The sequence below is a fragment of the Panthera pardus genome, unplaced genomic scaffold (genome assembly GCF_024362965.1).
Source record: "Panthera pardus isolate Hobbes unplaced genomic scaffold, ASM2436296v1 HiC_scaffold_24, whole genome shotgun sequence".
In the NCBI taxonomy this organism is placed as follows: domain Eukaryota; kingdom Metazoa; phylum Chordata; class Mammalia; order Carnivora; family Felidae; genus Panthera; species Panthera pardus.
The window spans coordinates 108,093,354-108,110,566 of NW_026526810.1; the positions used below are offsets into that span (position 1 = coordinate 108,093,354).

The following is a 17,213-nucleotide window of genomic DNA, read 5'->3' on the forward strand; positions in this document are numbered from 1 at the left end:
AAGATATAGAAACAACCTATAATCAAAAGATGAATAAAGAAAATGTGGTATGAAATTGAGTCTTTTCCAGCCACCAGAAAGCAGGAAATGCTGCCATTTGCAGAAAAAAAAGATGAACCTTGAAGGCATTATGCTAAGGGAAATAAACCAGAAAGAGAATGTGAAATACTTTCACATATAAATGAAATCTAAAAAGGCCAAATTCGGGGGCGCCTGGGTGGCTCAGTCGGTTAAGCATCTGACTTCAGCTCAGGCCATGAACTCCCGGTTCATGAATTTGAGCCCCGCGTTGGGCTCTGTGCTGACGGCTCAGAGCCTGAAGCCTGCTTCAGATACTGTCTCCCCATCTCTCTCTGTTTCTCCCCCACTTGCACTGTCTCTCTCTCTCTCTCTCTCTCAAAAATAAAGATTAAAAAAATTTTTTTTAATAAATAAAAAAAATAAAAAGGTCAAATTCATACAGAGTAAAGGATGGTTATCAGTGGCTTGAGAGAGGGTTGGCAGGAGAAGAGGAGTATGTTGGTCAATGGGTACAAACCTCCACTGATAACTTAAGTTCTAGGGATCTGATGTACAGCATGGTGGTTATAGTTAATACTGTATTATACATTTAAAAGTTGGTAAGAGTGAATCCTGAATGATGTCACCACAAAAAAAGAAAAGGCAGTTATGTGACATGATGGAAGTGTTAGCTAATGCTATGGTAAGTCACTTTGCAATACAGAAGTGTACCAAATCAGCACACTGTATACCTTAAACTTACACAATGGTAAACACTAGTTACATCTCAATAAAGCTGAAAACAAAAAGTTTACTACCATGTATTTTTTATGGGATTGTTTTCTTAATCCTCCTCAGATAGTTTGTTGTTAGTGTACAGAAATTCAACCAATTGAGTGTTCATTTTGCATCTTGCAACTTTACTGAATTCGTTGATTAGTTCTAACCGCTTTTTAGGGGAATCTTTAGAATTGTTATGTATAAGATTTGTCACGGATCATGTATAAAGACAATTTTACTTCTTTTCCTACTTGAATGCCTTTTATTTCTTCTTCTTGCTTAATTTCCCTGGCTAGAACTTCCAGTACTGTGGAGAGTGGGCATCGTTGTCTTGTTTCTGATCTTAAAGGAAAAACTGTTTTTCACCATTGAGTATGTGGGCTGTGGGTTTATCACATATGGCCTTTATTACGTTGAGGTACATTCCTTTTATATCCATTTTCTTGAATTTTTTTTTAATCATAAAAGGGTGCTGAATTTTGTCACATGCCTTTTCTGAATCTATCGAGATGATCACGTGATTTTTAACCTTTGTTCTGATAATGCAGTATATCACAAGATTCATTTCAGTATGTTGAACCATCCTTACATCTCAGGGATAAATCCCACTTGATCATGGTGTAGGATTCTCTTAAGGTGCTGTTAAATTCAGTTTGCTAGTGTTTCATTGAGGATTTTTGCATCTGTGTTCATCATGGATATTGAACTGTAGTTTTCTTCTCTTGTAGTGTCTTTGTCTGCCTTTGGTATCAGATTAATGCTGTCCTCATAAAATGAATTTGAAAATGTTCCCTTCCTCTTGCAATTTTTGAAAGAGTCTGAGGACTGGTATTAATTCCCTTTAAATGTTTGGTAGAACTCACCAGTGAAGTCATCTGGTCCCAGGCTTTTCTTTGTGGAGAGGTTTGTGAGAACTAATTTAATCTCCTTATTTACTTTTGGTTTGTTGAGATTTTATATTTCTTCATGACTTAGTCTTGGGAGGTTGTATGTTTCTAGGAATTTCTTACAGGTTTTCCAATTTTCTTTTCTTTTCTTTCTTTTTTTTTAGGTTTTCCAATTTGTTGGCATGTAATTGTTTATACAGTCTCTTATGATCCTTTTGTTTCTATCTCCTCTTTCATTTCTTTTTTTTTTTTTTTTAACGTTTATTTATTTTTGAGACAGAGACAGAGCATGAATGGGGGAGGGTCAGAGAGAGGGGGGAGACACGGAATCTGAAACAGGCTCCAGGCTCCAAGCTGTCAGCACAAAGCCCGATGCGGGGCTTGAACTCACGAGCTGTGAGATCATGGCCTGAGTCGAAGTTGGACACTTAATCGACTGAGCCACCCAGGCGCCCCTCTCCTCTTTCATTTCTAATTTTACTTGAGTCTCCTCTTATTACTCTAGTTAAAAGTCTGTCAGTTTTGTCTTTTGAAAACAACTCTTAGTTTCATTTTCCTTTTCAATTTCTTTGCATTTGCTAACTTGTATGTGAAAATTAAGCAACATACTCCTGAACAACTTAGGGGTCACAGAAGAAATCAAAAAGGAAATCAAATCTGGAAAGAAATAAAAATGAAAACACAACATACCCAAACTTATGGGATGCAGCAAAAGCAGTACTAACAGTAACATTTATAGTAATAAATGCCTACATTAAAAAGAAGAGGGGTGCCTGGGTGGCTCAGTCAGTTAAGCATCTGACTGACTCTTGATTTCAGCTCAGGTCATGATCTCACGGTTCACAAGTTCAAGCCCCACGCTGGCTCTGTGCCAATAACACGGAGGCTGCTTGGGATTCTCTCTCCCTCTCTCTCTCTGCCCCTCTTGCTTCCCTGCTCTTGCACACTCTCTGTCTCAAAATAAAAATAAACTTTAAAAAAATGTTTTTAAAGAAAAATTTTAAAGATTTTAAAATTTTTAAAAAAAGGAAAGAAAGTTCTCAAATAAGCAGTCTTAAGTTTATAGCTCAAGGAACTAGACAAAGAAGAACTAACTAAGGATTTCTGGTTTCTGAGAAATCTGTCCATGAATTAATATAGCCATTAATGTGTCCATTAATACTCTTTCATGTTTCTGGTTTTGTGTGTTCTATCCCCATTTTCTAGATCAGCATTATCCAAAAGAAATATGTGAACCACAAATGTAAGTTGGTAGTTACATTTTCAAACAGAAACCGATAAATTTTATTTTTTAACCAAATATATCTAAAATAGCATTTTTTCAACATATAATCAATATTTTAAAATTATTAAGATATTTTACTTTTTCTCCCTAAGTCTTCGAGCCCAGTATGTATTTTACACTTCCATCACAGCGCACCTTAGACGAGCCATGTTTCACATGCTTGGTAGTCAACATGTGCCTAACGGCTGCTGTTCTGTGCATGTCTAGGTGTTCTTCCCCCACCCAGCCTCCCTCATAAATACTATGTACTCACTGACTGAATGGTCAACGACACCTCATCTACACTGTCATGGGTACTCAGATTCCTACAGACACTACGATACATTTGTTTATTTATTCGAAAGACACAATTTATCTCCAAATACAATTCGCAAGATTTCCTGCGCTGCTTTCCACTCTGTCTTCTGCTCCCTTCATCACATTACCATTCCAACAGTGCACTCCTCTCACACAAGGAGGGTCAGGGAAAGGGGAACAGGAGGCCTGTTTTAAAGTTATCTCAAAGTGTGAAAAATCTCATTTAATCTAAAACGCACCTGAAAATCTTAGTCCCCCAACCTTGTGTACACACAGCCCTGGTAAACACCTGTATGAACTAAGACTAACCAGGAGAATAACATGTTCACATACCTACCTCACTTCAAAAGCTCACTTTGCTATTGCTGTCAAAACCACCCAAAATAACAATGGAATTCACATAACTAAATCACCATTATGATGTAACTCTATTTATTACTACTCCTGCTTCCTCCATTTATTATGCCAAATGCTCTACCTCAAATGTTCTTTTTATTACAAAAGTTTTAACTAATCTATCATTTAAGGACTTAGATAGCTACCACATCAGGCTGAAAGGCAGCAGACAGAGTAAAAACAACATGTTTCAGATTCTAGTTTAGTTACCATCTATGACACTTTCAGCAACCTTTGAATGAGAACATTGTGCATATGCAGTCCTTAGTCTGTGAGGATTCAAAGAGAAAATAAACTTAAAGGCACAGAACAGTGTTAATTACAATCCCCTTACCTACTTCTTCCATTAAGTCTTTGAAAACCTTTCCTTTGATTCAGATACGATTTTTCGCCAAGAGACCATTTTTTAATTAATGAGGAAAGTCAGTCTTTTTAGGTCACATCTGAAACAGTTCTCGATTAAAAATAAATATTCCAGGAAAAAGTGTCAAATCAACATTAACCACATGCATTCTCATTACCTGCACAAATTTGGGTGGAAATTTCTGCCTAAGGTCCAGGAGCAAAGCATCCACACGTTGTCTCTGAAAAATAGAGCTTGGTTCCTCTTTCCTTTTGGCTTTAGGTTTGACTTTATCTATTAAAATATGAAATCCAAATCAAAACACTGCCTAATTAGTTTGGTGTCTTATATTTTACATACCTTTGTCCACCATGAATATACTCAAATTATCATTATTTTTAATGACTGCTATTCCAAAAACCATCCCCCCAAATAAATTAAACACAACATATACAAACAAGTGTTCTAACTCTCCCTCTTAAATGAAGTTAACATTTTAACATTTAAAATGCTGACTCCTCCGGCACCTAGGTGGGTCAGTGGGTTAAGCATCTGACTCATTTTCGGCTCAGGTCGTGATATCATGGTTTGTGAATTTGAGCCCCACGTTGGGCTCTGTGCTAAGAGCACAGAGCCTGCTTAGGATTCTCTTTCTCCTTCTCTCTCTGCTCCTCCCCTGCTCTCTCTCTCAAAATAATTAAACAAACTTCAAAAAATCTTAAAAAAAATAAAAATAAAAAAATGAAAAGCTGATTCTTTTAAAGATACTTCAGTTTTGGTATGTAAGCATACATAGATATTAAGAATTTTAAGGCTGGGGCGCCTGGGTGGCTCAGTCGGTTAAGTGTCTGACTTTGGCTCAGGTCATGATCTCACAGTTCGTGAGTTCAAGCCCCACGTTGGGCTCTGTGCTGACAGCTCAGAGCCTGGAGCCTGCTTTGGATTCTGTGTCTCCCTCTCTCTGTCCCTACCCTGCTTACACTCTGTTTCTCTCTCTCAAAATTAACGTTAAAAAAAAGAAAGAGAATTTTAAGGCTAAAGTTTTCCATAATTATCTAAATCACAATCCAGAGTATTAATTTGAAATTATCTTGTGTATATTTTAAGTATATTAAAATGGTCTTCCCACTATACCTAATAGCTACAAATGGAAATGCAACATTCACAAACTCAAGTTACCATACTCAATTATAAAGACTGTAATTCACTGGGAAGGGCAGGGGACAGGACAAACCAAACAACAGCAGATCATGAAGAAAGAAAGAAAAGAACCTGCAAGAGAATTTCTGAAATCAAACGTGTGTGGAACTTCCTCAGAAGGTTAAGTGGACTGAGGCACTGTCTCTCAATGAAGAGTTCCAGATAAGTTTTATTGCAAACATTCCATTATAACAGGGGCAAATAGCTCTGGGGAGAAACCTTCCTATGTCAAATGTTGCCACCTGCACCTACTATTAAGAATAAATACAACTGATGGAAACCAATTTGACAATAAATTTCACATATTGAAGAAAAAAAAAAAAGAATAAATACAACTGTATCTGAAAGACCATTTGCTCCATTTAAAGGCTGAATTCTGGGGCGCCTGGGTGGCTCAGTCGGTTGGGCGGCCAACTTCGGCTCAGGTCATGATCTCGTGGTCCGTGAGTTTGAGCCCCGCGTCGGGCTCTGTGCTGACAGCTCAGAGCCTGGAGCCTGTTTCGGATTCTGTGTCTCCCTCTCTCTGACCCTCAACCATTCATGCTCTCTCTCTGTCTCAAAAATAAACGTTAAAAAAAAAATAATAATAAAGGCTGAATTCTATTTAAAAGCTATTTTTCCCTCAATAACTTATTTTGAGTTGCTACTTCTCAGAGAAGGAAATTTCGAGTATAGGTATATTGTCATAGACACATTTCCAGGAGTACTTTTATTGTAAAATACGGTGCAGAACAAGTAGCAGATTAGCAGCTATGGAAACTAGGGGACCTGGGTAGGTAGTAACATGGAAAGATCATTAAACAGACTGGCCATCTGGAAATAGGGCTATAAAAGCATCTCCCCTACTTTGAAGACTGGGGATATTTAGGCTCCAGATTTCAAGATGACTCAACAGTTAGGTAAGCAGGATACATCATCATGATTCATTCCAAACACTGATTATCCTCTATATGTTCCAAATATTTTAAAACCTTGAATCAATTTATAAAAGATTACCAGTTACCTACAGATTAAAATTTACATCTGTTCCTATGGGAAAGCTATTATTACCAAATCCAGTTACAGGAATCATAGCTAGGACAATGCCATCACCCTATGAAATCTTCCTATGTAAAACACACCTAGAAATCAATAGCCATTTTCCTAAAGAAAACAGCTTCATTCTCAAAACATCAAAGAGTTCTTAGGAGGTCCAGGTATTCTACCTACCTTGTTCTTCATGATCTTTGAAGTGCCACCAATAACCTTTGGAAGGATGATATCGACAGTAGGACATAGCTTCATCAAAAGCTGACTGAATGCCATGCACTGCAGTGAGCTTGTAAAAAGAAAACAAATTCTGAATTTCTCATTAGATCAACTAAAATCTCCAAAGTAAACACCCACAAAATATTACATATGCAAAGATAGTAATTTTCTGGGGTTTTTCCAGAACCTGAATCACTATAGAGCTGGGCTGTGATATATACTTTTAACACGGACTTGGCCCATAGTAACCAATGTTCAAGATATTCTGATAGTCAACCCTTCATACCAACCTACACGAGAAAGAGAAGGAGAAGCTTTTGTTGGATTCCTGGATACTTGATTAAAAGTTGATTGATTAAAAGTTTTGATTAAATATAGCTTGATTAAAAGTTTTGTTTAGTGTTTCAAGAATGTGAAGATACTTACCACCCTAGAGTTTATAACTGACCCCAAGTCTGGTGCCTGATAGATCACTCCAGCAATGATATAGTAATCAGCCAGTGGGATAACTAAAGCAGTGAAAATAAAAACATTCATGAATACAGCTATGCATACAAACTGCTAAATAGATTTTCATAAAAAGAACAACTAAAATTTGCTATTTTTCCGTATTAAAGCTTAAGGCATCGTTTGGCAATTCCCATTTTTGTAAATAAATTTATATTGGAAAACAGCCATACTCATTCATTTATATTATCTAAGGCTGCTCTGACACTGGTTGAGTAGCTGTTACAGACTCCACGAGGCCCTCAAAGCCTAAAATATTTACTCTCTGGACCATAACAGAAAAGGTTTGCAACCTAGAGCAGTGCTTCTCAAACTTGAACGTGCCTCTGAATCACCTGAGCATCTTGTGAAAGTCAGATTCTTATTCAGTAGGGATAGTGCATTTTTAATAAGTTCCAAGTGATCGAACGCTGCTATCACTCAACTACACTATGGAGAATAAGACCTTAGAGTGAGAGATTTAGGGCCTAGGGTGAAGATATCAGATGCACTGAACTTGCCACTGCAGGGACGCCTGGATGGCTTAGTTGGTTAAGTGTCTGACTTTGGTTCAGGTCATGATCTCACCGCTCGTGAGTTCGAGCCCCACGTCAGGCTCTGGGCCAACAGCTCAGAGCCTGAAGCCTGCTTCGGACTCTGTGCCTCTCTCTCCCTCGGCCCCTCCCTCACTTGTGTTCTATCTCTCAAAAATAAATAAACAACAAAAAAAATTTTTTTAAATAAACACTAAAAAAAAAAAAAATTTTTTTTTTTTTAAACTTGCCACTGTGCCCCATTCCTGGGTCCTAAAGAAGAAAACAGCTGCTAGTGAAGCTGGTACCACCTCTGTCGCTTCCATACCTTGAACCCTCTCATCATGGAAATCTTGTTCCTGGTCTTGCCTTTGTCTAAGGTTCTTTTTTCCTTGGGGAAGGGGCTCTAGATCATTGATTTTGAAATTACATTTGGATTCTTGACTCTGGAACCACAACTTCTTTAGCAAGTCATTCTTTGCTCAAGAACCAATACCAGGGTGCAGGTTTTTCCTAAATGTCTTGAAAAGGTTATCTAATAAGGAGATAAAGCTGGTCATGTCTGGAATAGGTGACTAGCTCTTTGATTCAAAGTCAAATCTGAATTCTGCACCCTTCAGTATGATTTCTAGAGCAAGTTTATGTTTAGTAACAGAAGCCAGGTAAGAATTTTGGTTGAATAGGTCAACGAGGATTTTCAGTTGATCCTCTATCAATTTGTAACAGAATTAGACTCAGCGGACTGAGATGAGACATTACTTAGGGCACCAGAGGTTCCCAATAACTATACTCACAGAAGAGGTGGCTGCAACATAGCAAGTTGCTTTGTTAGTGCTTACAGAGTTGTCCTTGGGCACGCTAGAAGACTCCTGATATCCAAGCATATGACTAGTGGAACTTGGCTTTTGAAATATTTCCTAAGTGGTAAATTTATGCCTGCTATACTACAGTGCCTAGACAATTTGTCTGTAACAACATGGTTACAATGGAAACCTCATTTCCTTCTGAGAAGCTGGAATTTTGGCAGGCAGAGGATGTCCACATGATTAGCCTTCAAAAGAAACTGAGTATCAAAAGGCCTTCCCTGGGCAGACATATTACACATGTGCGTGGGGGCTGCTGGAGGGAGGATGCACTTGGTGAGGCCCCTCGCAGGAGGGAAAGCAACGGAAGCTTACACGTGGATTCCCACAGATCCCGCTTGATATGGCTTTTTCCCTTATTCATCTGTCTGTGGATCCTTACTGCACTGCCATAACAAATCTTGATTATAACTAACATACCTAGATGCTGAGTCTGCTGATTCCTCTTAGCAAGGCACTGAACATGCATATGGTCTTGGGGATCCCCCAAACAGACCCCAATCCAAAAAGATAAGAACATGTGGCTCAGAAAGTTAAGTAAGCCATGGCATTTTAAGAAGAAAATTATGCCTAAAGTCTACACATTTTTACCTTGGGTAGGGGACTGCCGCTGTTGCTTCCGAATGATAAAAAGAATGGGCTCTTGAGCGTGTAGAAGGATGTATTCCACTCCAACCATTTGACTGAAAACAGAACACAGACACCCAGAGATCTATGAATGCTCAACAAACAACTGTGTAGAACGTTCAGATTATTATATAAAAATACAGCAACATTATAAATTGGATTAAAACTGCCTATGTTTGATATTAAAAACTGGCTGTCCAATAAAACTGGCTATTTTCCCAGATAGGTGGGATATAAAGTAAGATTTGATTTTTAAACAACAAAGTTTCTCTATAAAAATTCATAATAAACTTAAATCTGAGCATATTCAGTCATAAAAGTACACTGAAGAGTGTACATTTCAAAAAACTGCAACTAAAATAGCGTGATGCTTCCTGAGATACATAAATATATGTAAAATCTAAAAATATATAGTACATGAAGACTATACATGTCTTGACCATATATTTCAACTCTATATTCTACTCAACTAGAAAACATCAAAAACCTCATCCTTCCAACACATTTTTTTAACCTGCCAGATTGTTTAAAAGCAACAAGTTGTCCTAATAGTTGTAAATATTTGCCTCATAACAAAAGTCATTTAAAATACCACAGAAATTTAATTTCATGAACCCTCTCTGATGTTTAATGATAGATTAAAAACTATATACACAGCTGTTTCAGAAACTTTTGTAATAATTCTTAATTATTTAGCATCCTAACTCTGAAAAAATACTTTGCAAATGTCAAGCAGAAATTTTATTTGTCCTACAAAGAAAAATCTACTATAAACCGGACTATAGTTTAAGACATTACATTCGATGTAAAAGAGACGGTAAGGGGCCCCTGGGTGGCTTAGTCGGTTAAGCGTCCGACTCCAGCTCAGGTCATGATTTCGCGGTTCATGGGCTCAAGCCCTGCGTCGGGCTCTGTGCTGACAGGTCAGGGCTTGGAGTCTGCTTTAGATTGTATCTCCCTCTCTCGCTCTGCCCCTCCCTCTGTCTCTCTCTCTTTCAAAAATATACATTAAAAAAAAAAAGAGAGAGACAGTAAGTATGGTCACCTGGTTGAGGATAACAGTTGATTGCTAAAATCACTAATTAGAGCTGCATCTAAACCTAATAGCTGTATTTTACTAGACAGTAATATATGAAATTATACAGAAAAGACTTCCTAGGTTACAAGTGATTACTGATCATTCTTTTGCATGTCAAATTTGTACAAACCCAAACAAAACTCCAGTTCTTCCCAAACTTCTACTCTGTACTCACTATCCATAGCTTGAAAGAACCATTCATTTCAAAATCTCTAACTGGCAACAATGCTATCTTCTTACAGTAACTTACTTTAAGTGTTCTAATGTAAGCCTCTGCATTTTGACCACTTCATTATTACATGTCCTGTCGTAGAAAGGATTACTTCTTTCTGAAAAGTAATCCAGGACACTTCCACTGTTCAAAATGGGGATCCAGGAACTGTCAACCCAAGAGATTCCCAGCAGATTATCTATAGGAAACAAAATGATAAAGGATGAGAAAAAAGTAAAAAAGCCAATCCAACATTTATTATGCATCTAATGCAGGAAGCATTATGAATATAAGGATGACAAGGATCCTAACCTATACACTTTCACAGAAGAGGTAAGTGTGCAAGAAAGCAATAACAAGGTGACATGATAAGCACCAAAATAAAGATATGAATAAATGTGTTATCAGCGCATGGTGGAGGGAGAATACTTTGTCTGAGGGAACAGTAATGATTTTTCACTGGGTGAGGAGGAGGTGGGTTTTAGCACTACACGTTAAAGAATAAACAGAGGTTCATCTAGGACAAAAAAAGGTGGGGGAGGGGGGGCAAAGTAATTCCAAGCAGAGAGAATGCACATACAAAGATAGACCAATATAGAGGTAAGTGGTTAGAGAATAATTTGATTATGTGAAATGATAGGATATAAAATGTAGAAAAGTCTCAAAAAATTGGAAATCTTGAGTTTTGTTCAAAAATTGTCAGACAACATGCATCCCAAAGAAAACACACTCACAGCCACCAGTTTGAGATCTCACCAATTAGGGACAGAGAAATAAGTTAGGAAGCTATTATTACAGAGGAGATAATGAATGTAAAAGTTATGAAGTTAATGAGAAGTAGAATGCCCTTAATTACATACAATTTCATATTTTGGAATAGAATTAACTCTTTAATATTTCAAAATGCAAAAAGAAAAACAAGACATGGTAAACAGAACTAGATAGCTTTAACTACTGAGCTTTTATTGGCTATTGATTGCAATAATGTTCCATATCATTGATCATACTAAATCCCATTAAGAGTAAGTCTGAACATCAAAATGCCTATTTAATACTGGTTAAAAAAGGGAAGAACTGAAAACTTCAACCTCTCTAAACGGTAATTGCTTCTGGCAGCTCTGAAAAAAAAAGACCTAATCCAAGGCAATAAGCGGTTCTGAAGGAAATGAGTAAAATGAGAAAAAGTAATTACATAAAGGTAAAATGTGCTGTGTGTGTTGCAAAACCAAGGAAAAAGCAAACAGATGAAGTACATCAATGACCAAATAATCAGTACTGACCATTAAGATGGTTCATCATAACTACATCATGCCATAATATCCAAATATCAGCCCAGGAAATAACATTTTCAGCAAAAGATTTTTTTAATGAAAAGCAACTAAGGATAATCATTATTCTCAGCTTTAAACACTACAATCCAGTTATTAAAGTAGTTTTCTTTAAAGCAACTTTCTTACACATTTCTTTCTTATTTCTTTAGGAATGATTATTAACAAAAGCATTTGTAGATGGACAATTATAGGTTTCTCACATAATGGAACTATGTCTGTATGATGTCATAATAGGTTACTGACAATAAACTGTTAAATTATTACAGATCATTTCAGCATAGGTAGAAGAGTAATTTGCAGAAACAAATGTGTAATTAGAGATTCTACCTATCAACGATTATGGAGAGTCAATAAATATGGGCATGAGATAATGAAGACTGGTGGAAGGCAATGGCGATGCATGGGAAAATAAGGACAAATAGACATTCTTAGGGGAGAAAACAGACAATTTCCTGAATCATCAATTATAAAGTCAGAGAACTTAGGAACCAATACTCATTTAGGAAAATAATGATAATGAATTTGGATAGGATATATTAAGTTTAAATAAGGAATCAGAATTCAGAAGGAATCATAAATGCCATCTGCTCCAAGTGACTGTTCAGTATATTTTCCCTATAATTTTCTTCACGAAGATGTATCCTGATCAGCAGTCCTATGTCATATTTTCCTCATTTGGTAAACTAATCAAAGCTAAAAACCAGGCAAGTATGGCTTAGGAGACCAATACAAATGCAAAGAATATTGTTTACCGCTTCTGAACACTGACTTTGCGCCGGGCACTATTTTAGCCACTTTACCACACAGAACTCAAAGAGGTTGGTACTATATAGATACTACATAGTATCCATATGCTAGATTGTGTACATAAAATGCTTAGCACATTGTAATAACCCAATAAATGTTAATTAGGGTGATGTTGGTGGCAGTACCAACAATTTATTTTAAAATTATCATGAGCAAATTTATCTCTGGCTTAATCAAGGCTGTTCTAGTTTGTACCTTTCCTCCCCTCCCCCCAGTTTATGCCTTTTTGAAAAATAGAGACTCCTTTTATTTTCAAAAAGGTGTGAGGTTAGTATATCATTTAAACAGTCACGCTAGGTTGAACTCATTTCAAATGTCAGTATCTCTCCAAAGCCTTTGTCTACTTCGCAAGACAAAAATAATGGCTTCTTTCTCTATGTTCTCACAGAAATTTTTTACACTTTTATTAATACTCATAACCAGAAATACAAACGTGTTCCCATTATATTTGACTTTTTAGACGACTGAGGCCATGTCTTGCTCATCAAGAACTTGCATAGGGCCAGATTTAAAATAGTCAGCAAATGTTAATTAATTTATGATTGAGGGCCAAGGACAAGTGACTCTACTCATCACAGGTTCACATATACTCCAGAATCCAAGGACGTTCACTTACAAAATGGTTAACTGAGATTAAGAGGGTGATATGTGGCTGAGAAAATATTACCTGTCCCACCTGAGGACTACCTGTGATCACACCGCCATTAAGAGAATACACTACTAAGTCAAACAAACTCCAACCACTTCTTACCACCTCCACTGTTACCACCCTAGTCCCAGCTACCTTGACATTTCCTTGTATTACAGGAATGAATTCCCAACTGGTCTTCCTAATTCCACCCTCACCTTTCTACACTGTTCTCAACAGTCAAAGTGATCCTTTAAAAAAAGAAAGTCAGATTATGATCATCCCCTTTGGTGAAAACCTCCCAGTGGCGGTCTGTTTTACTCACTGGAAAAGCCAAAGACTTTACTATGGCCAACGATCCCTACCTATATGATCAAGCCACCAATTACCTTTCTGACCTCATCTCCTTCTCACCTCCTCTCTCTCTGCTTCAGGCATACTGACCTTACTGTTCCTCTAACACACCAGACATTCTCCCACCTTAAAGCCTTTGTAATGACCTTAACAAATCTAAGTAAAAGTAAAACATTGTGAAAGGTAAGTATTTGAAAACACTGAGGGACTAGATGTTTCTTTTTTTTATTCAACAGCAAGAGAACATGTTGACATAGCCTAACTACAGCTCTCTAATAGCAAGTGATAAAATTAGGCACTTGAAACTCTCACGATGAAAAAAACAAAAAAACAAAAAAACAAAACCATAAAAACACGGTACAGAAATGCTGAAGATCACTGGACACTCTGAATAACTATAAATGAGAATACATTTCTATTAAGCGTGCTAGACCCCAATTTGGTTAACATAGAAAGAGGAATCTCAAAACACTTCTCTTTAAAAATCAGGTATATGCAAACAAAAATAACCCTAGGTGAAAACGATTAGGAACATATTACAGTTAGACATCTTTTGAGGAAAGCCCTTTTTCTTTAATTGGCCAGGGGTAAGAGGGCTTGCATCTAGGTACAAAAATTCACACTTCCTTAAAGGAAAAGTACACAAAGTTTCAAACGGAAGTAAATATTGATTGAGAGTTTCTTACAGGTGTAAGAAGTTTTGTGGAAGCCACCACCACAACAGTAAAAAATAAAGATATTCACGGACACTCACTCTCAAATTTTTCTCGTTCTCATGAAGAGTAACTTCCATGATACCTCCTCCCAAGGGGGAAGCTGGTCTGTTTGGAACGAAATTCTCACGCTTCAAGCTATATTTTCACTCTTTGAAATTCCAGAGCACAATTCCTAGGCTTCTTTCTTTTTCTTTTCTTTTTCTTTTTTTTTTTTTTTTTTTTTTTTTTTTTACAAATTCAATGAAAAAGATGTGTGTACGTGTGCTGGGGAGAATGTATAGCCTAATTTATACGGAGATCAAATAGCAATTAAGGGATGTTGCCTCCCTGTATATATTCACTGATTCAACAAATACCTGAGCACCTTTACAGTTCAGTTGTGAAAAAGGACCGATCCTTGCGCTCAGTAATTGTGGTGTGTTCTACGGCAGGTATTAGAGACTCAAAAAGAAAATCTTCGGGATTCATGCCCGGGGACGCGTGGGGCGCAGTGTCAGGAATAAGGCAGCTCCCACGCCCAGTCCCAAGAGATGAACCAACTCACGTCATCCCACCTCTCGGCCCAAAGGCCACCCCTTCACCTGGACAAAACAGCCCCAGTCTTGTTGGAGAGCGTGTCTGCAACAACACTGCAGGTCTGAGGGCAAAGCCCAGAGCTTCCAACCCCTTCGTTTTGAAGCTTCTAAGAGACCGCTGAGAAGCTGGGGAGAACGAATTTCGCCAGATCAGAGCCTTGGGAGTTACCACAAACGAACCTGAACCTTGCCCCCGCGAGCTACAAACCCCCAAACCAGCTCCCAGCCAATCAGGAAACAAAGGGTAACAGCGCCGGTTACCTCGGATATCCACGGCCGCCATAATCCCCAAAGCGCTCGCGGGTTCTCTTTCCGGCGTGCAGTAGAAACGTAACAGCTCCGACGACGGAAGCGGCGCCAGGCTGACTGCAGGGACTGCGAGGAACGCCAGGCGGAGACTGCGCGGCCTGGAGAGCGGCCTGGGGAGGGGAGGGGCAAGGAGGAGGGGGCGGGACTGGGGAAGAGAGGGGAGGGGCCGGGCTGGCAGGTGAAGGAGCGGGAAAGAGGTGAGGGGCGGGGCCGGGAAGTGGAGCTGGGCGGGGCGAGTAGGAGCAGAGAGAAGGAGCAGAAGAGGCGGGGAGAAAGCCACTACAGACGGAAAAAAATGGGGAGGCTTTGAGGTATATGAGACTGAGCCGAGTCCTGCCTCTCGCCAACCACTGAGAGATTCGAAAACTGGACCTTGATCTTTTGTGATCGTTAAAAAAAAAAAAAAAATTCTGACCCAGAGGTTGGGGGGGTGGTGCATCTTCAATTTTAAAAGGTCCCTCGAGTGTATCCAGGGGCTGTTAGATTTAGGAGCGAGTACGCCGTTGTTTTTAATCCTGCAAGTGTGGGATGCTACAGATCTAAGCGGAAACAATTTGAGACTCATTAACTTTTAAGTGACTAACCCCATTAAAAGTCTAAACCCATTAAATAAATTCTTAGATGCCTCAGACAAAAATTTCACAAGACTGGAAATGTTTCTGGAGTGAGATATTAACAACATTAAGAGAAAGGGAATACCTCTTGGTCCCTGACTAAGGGTTTAGTGTCTGCATTCCAGGTAATCTGGGGTAGGAAGCAAGCCCATAGATAGGGAATCATTCTGTGATAGGGGAAGCCATAGAAAGCCTCAGAAAGATTCTCAAGCTCCAGTGTGGCCCCTTAAAAAGCAAGAGGATGAGGGTATCTACAAGTAAGACACTGATGTGGAGAAGGAACCCCCAAATCCAAAGGAGCCCTATATACAGAGATGAAGTGTGGGTGTATATATCTTCTCTAAAACTTAGATACTATGAGAGCTCCCCCAGAATTTACAATCCAGGAGCAAAGGGGGAGGATCATGAATTTACAGGGATTTTTCACCTCATCTGCTGGGAATTCAAAATTTTTACATCTAAGTAGGATGAAAATATACTGTATTGCTCTCTTACAGTTCAATTTTTGAACTGGGCTTTTATACCAGAGGTGGTATGTATATAACTGTCCCAACAGAAGTATGCACTTGCACAGAACAGAGTTTTTTTAAACAATGGATTTTTCCAGGAGGAAATTTTCAGGAGAGACTGGTGGGGGTCCTGGTGGAGAGGGCATTCCAAAAAGGGGGAACATCGTGTCCAATAAACAGAAGTGTGAAACATCAAGCTTTTGGTTTTGCTGGTTTTGTTTTCTGGGGTTTTTATTAGGAGAAAAGGGGATTAGGAAAAAGAGCACCAGAACATGGGTGTGCAGATAATAAAACACATGGTAATCACGGTAAGTCAGACCTAGGAGATCAGCCTTTATCTTGTAGCTGGTGGGAGAAATGTGATTGGGCTCTATTTTAGAAAGATTATTCAAGGAGGATGAGTTGGAGGCATTTATAAGACTCAAAGCAGGGAGTCCATTTAGAAGAAGGTTGCAAACTAAATCATGTCTACGCTCATACAAAGGCAACAGTAGCTGAGGGGGAACGAAGGATTACAGATATTTAGGAGATAGAATGGGCAGGGAATCAATGACTAACAGATGAGCCTGATGAGAGAGAGAGAGAAAATAAAAATGATTCCCAAGATACTGATTTATAAGACTAGATGCCATTAATCGGATTAGGAATGACAAGTAACAAGTGAGTAGGTGAAAAAAGGGGTAATGATTTATTTTTGAACATGTCTATATCCATGTGCATGAAGTCTCTGCTGGACACTCTGTACTCTAGGGTTTCTCAGCCCTCGCACTGTTGACATTTTGGGCCAGAAAATTCTTTGCTGGAGATACAGAGAGCTGTCCCGTGCCTTATAGGATGCTTAGCAGTATCGCTGTCTTCTAGTTTTTCCCAGCTTCTCAGGCATCTCTTAGAAGCTTCAAAATGAAGGGATTAGAGGCGCCTGGGTGGTTCAGTCGGTTAAGCATCTGACTTGGTTTCAGCTCAGGTCACCATCTCACAATTTTGAGTTCGAGCCCTGTATCAGGCTCCGTGCTGACAGTGTGGAGCCTGTTTGGGATTCTCTCTCTCCCCCTCTCTCTGTTCCTCCCTTACTCGTGCTGTCTCTGTCTCTCTCAAAATAAATAAATCAAACTTTAAAAAAAAATGAAGCAGTTGGA

At 38.6% G+C, this 17,213-nt stretch overlaps 1 protein-coding gene across 6 annotated transcripts in view; it reads right to left on the reverse strand.

The window, feature by feature from the left end:
- Positions 1–15,058, reverse strand: part of MED6 (mediator complex subunit 6) — a 100,837-nt gene extending 85,779 nt beyond the window's left edge. For 2 of the 6 annotated variants that reach the window (XM_053889546.1, XM_053889545.1), the window contains exons 1-6: positions 11,515–13,679; positions 10,274–10,433; positions 8,910–9,001; positions 6,863–6,945; positions 6,398–6,506; positions 4,167–4,282 (exon numbers count right to left, since the gene is read on the reverse strand). In XM_053889546.1, coding sequence (XP_053745521.1) covers positions 4,167–4,282; positions 6,398–6,506; positions 6,863–6,945; positions 8,910–9,001; positions 10,274–10,433; positions 11,515–11,626 — 672 coding nt within the window. In that variant the 5' untranslated portion in view covers positions 11,627–13,679. Of the gene's footprint in view, positions 1–4,166; positions 4,283–6,397; positions 6,507–6,862; positions 6,946–8,909; positions 9,002–10,273; positions 10,434–11,514; positions 13,684–14,906 lie in introns of those variants that run through there. The other 4 variants (XM_053889544.1, XM_019451382.2, XM_019451380.2 and 1 more) reach the window with 4 other exon arrangements.
- Between the last annotated feature and the right edge of the window lie 2,155 nt (positions 15,059–17,213).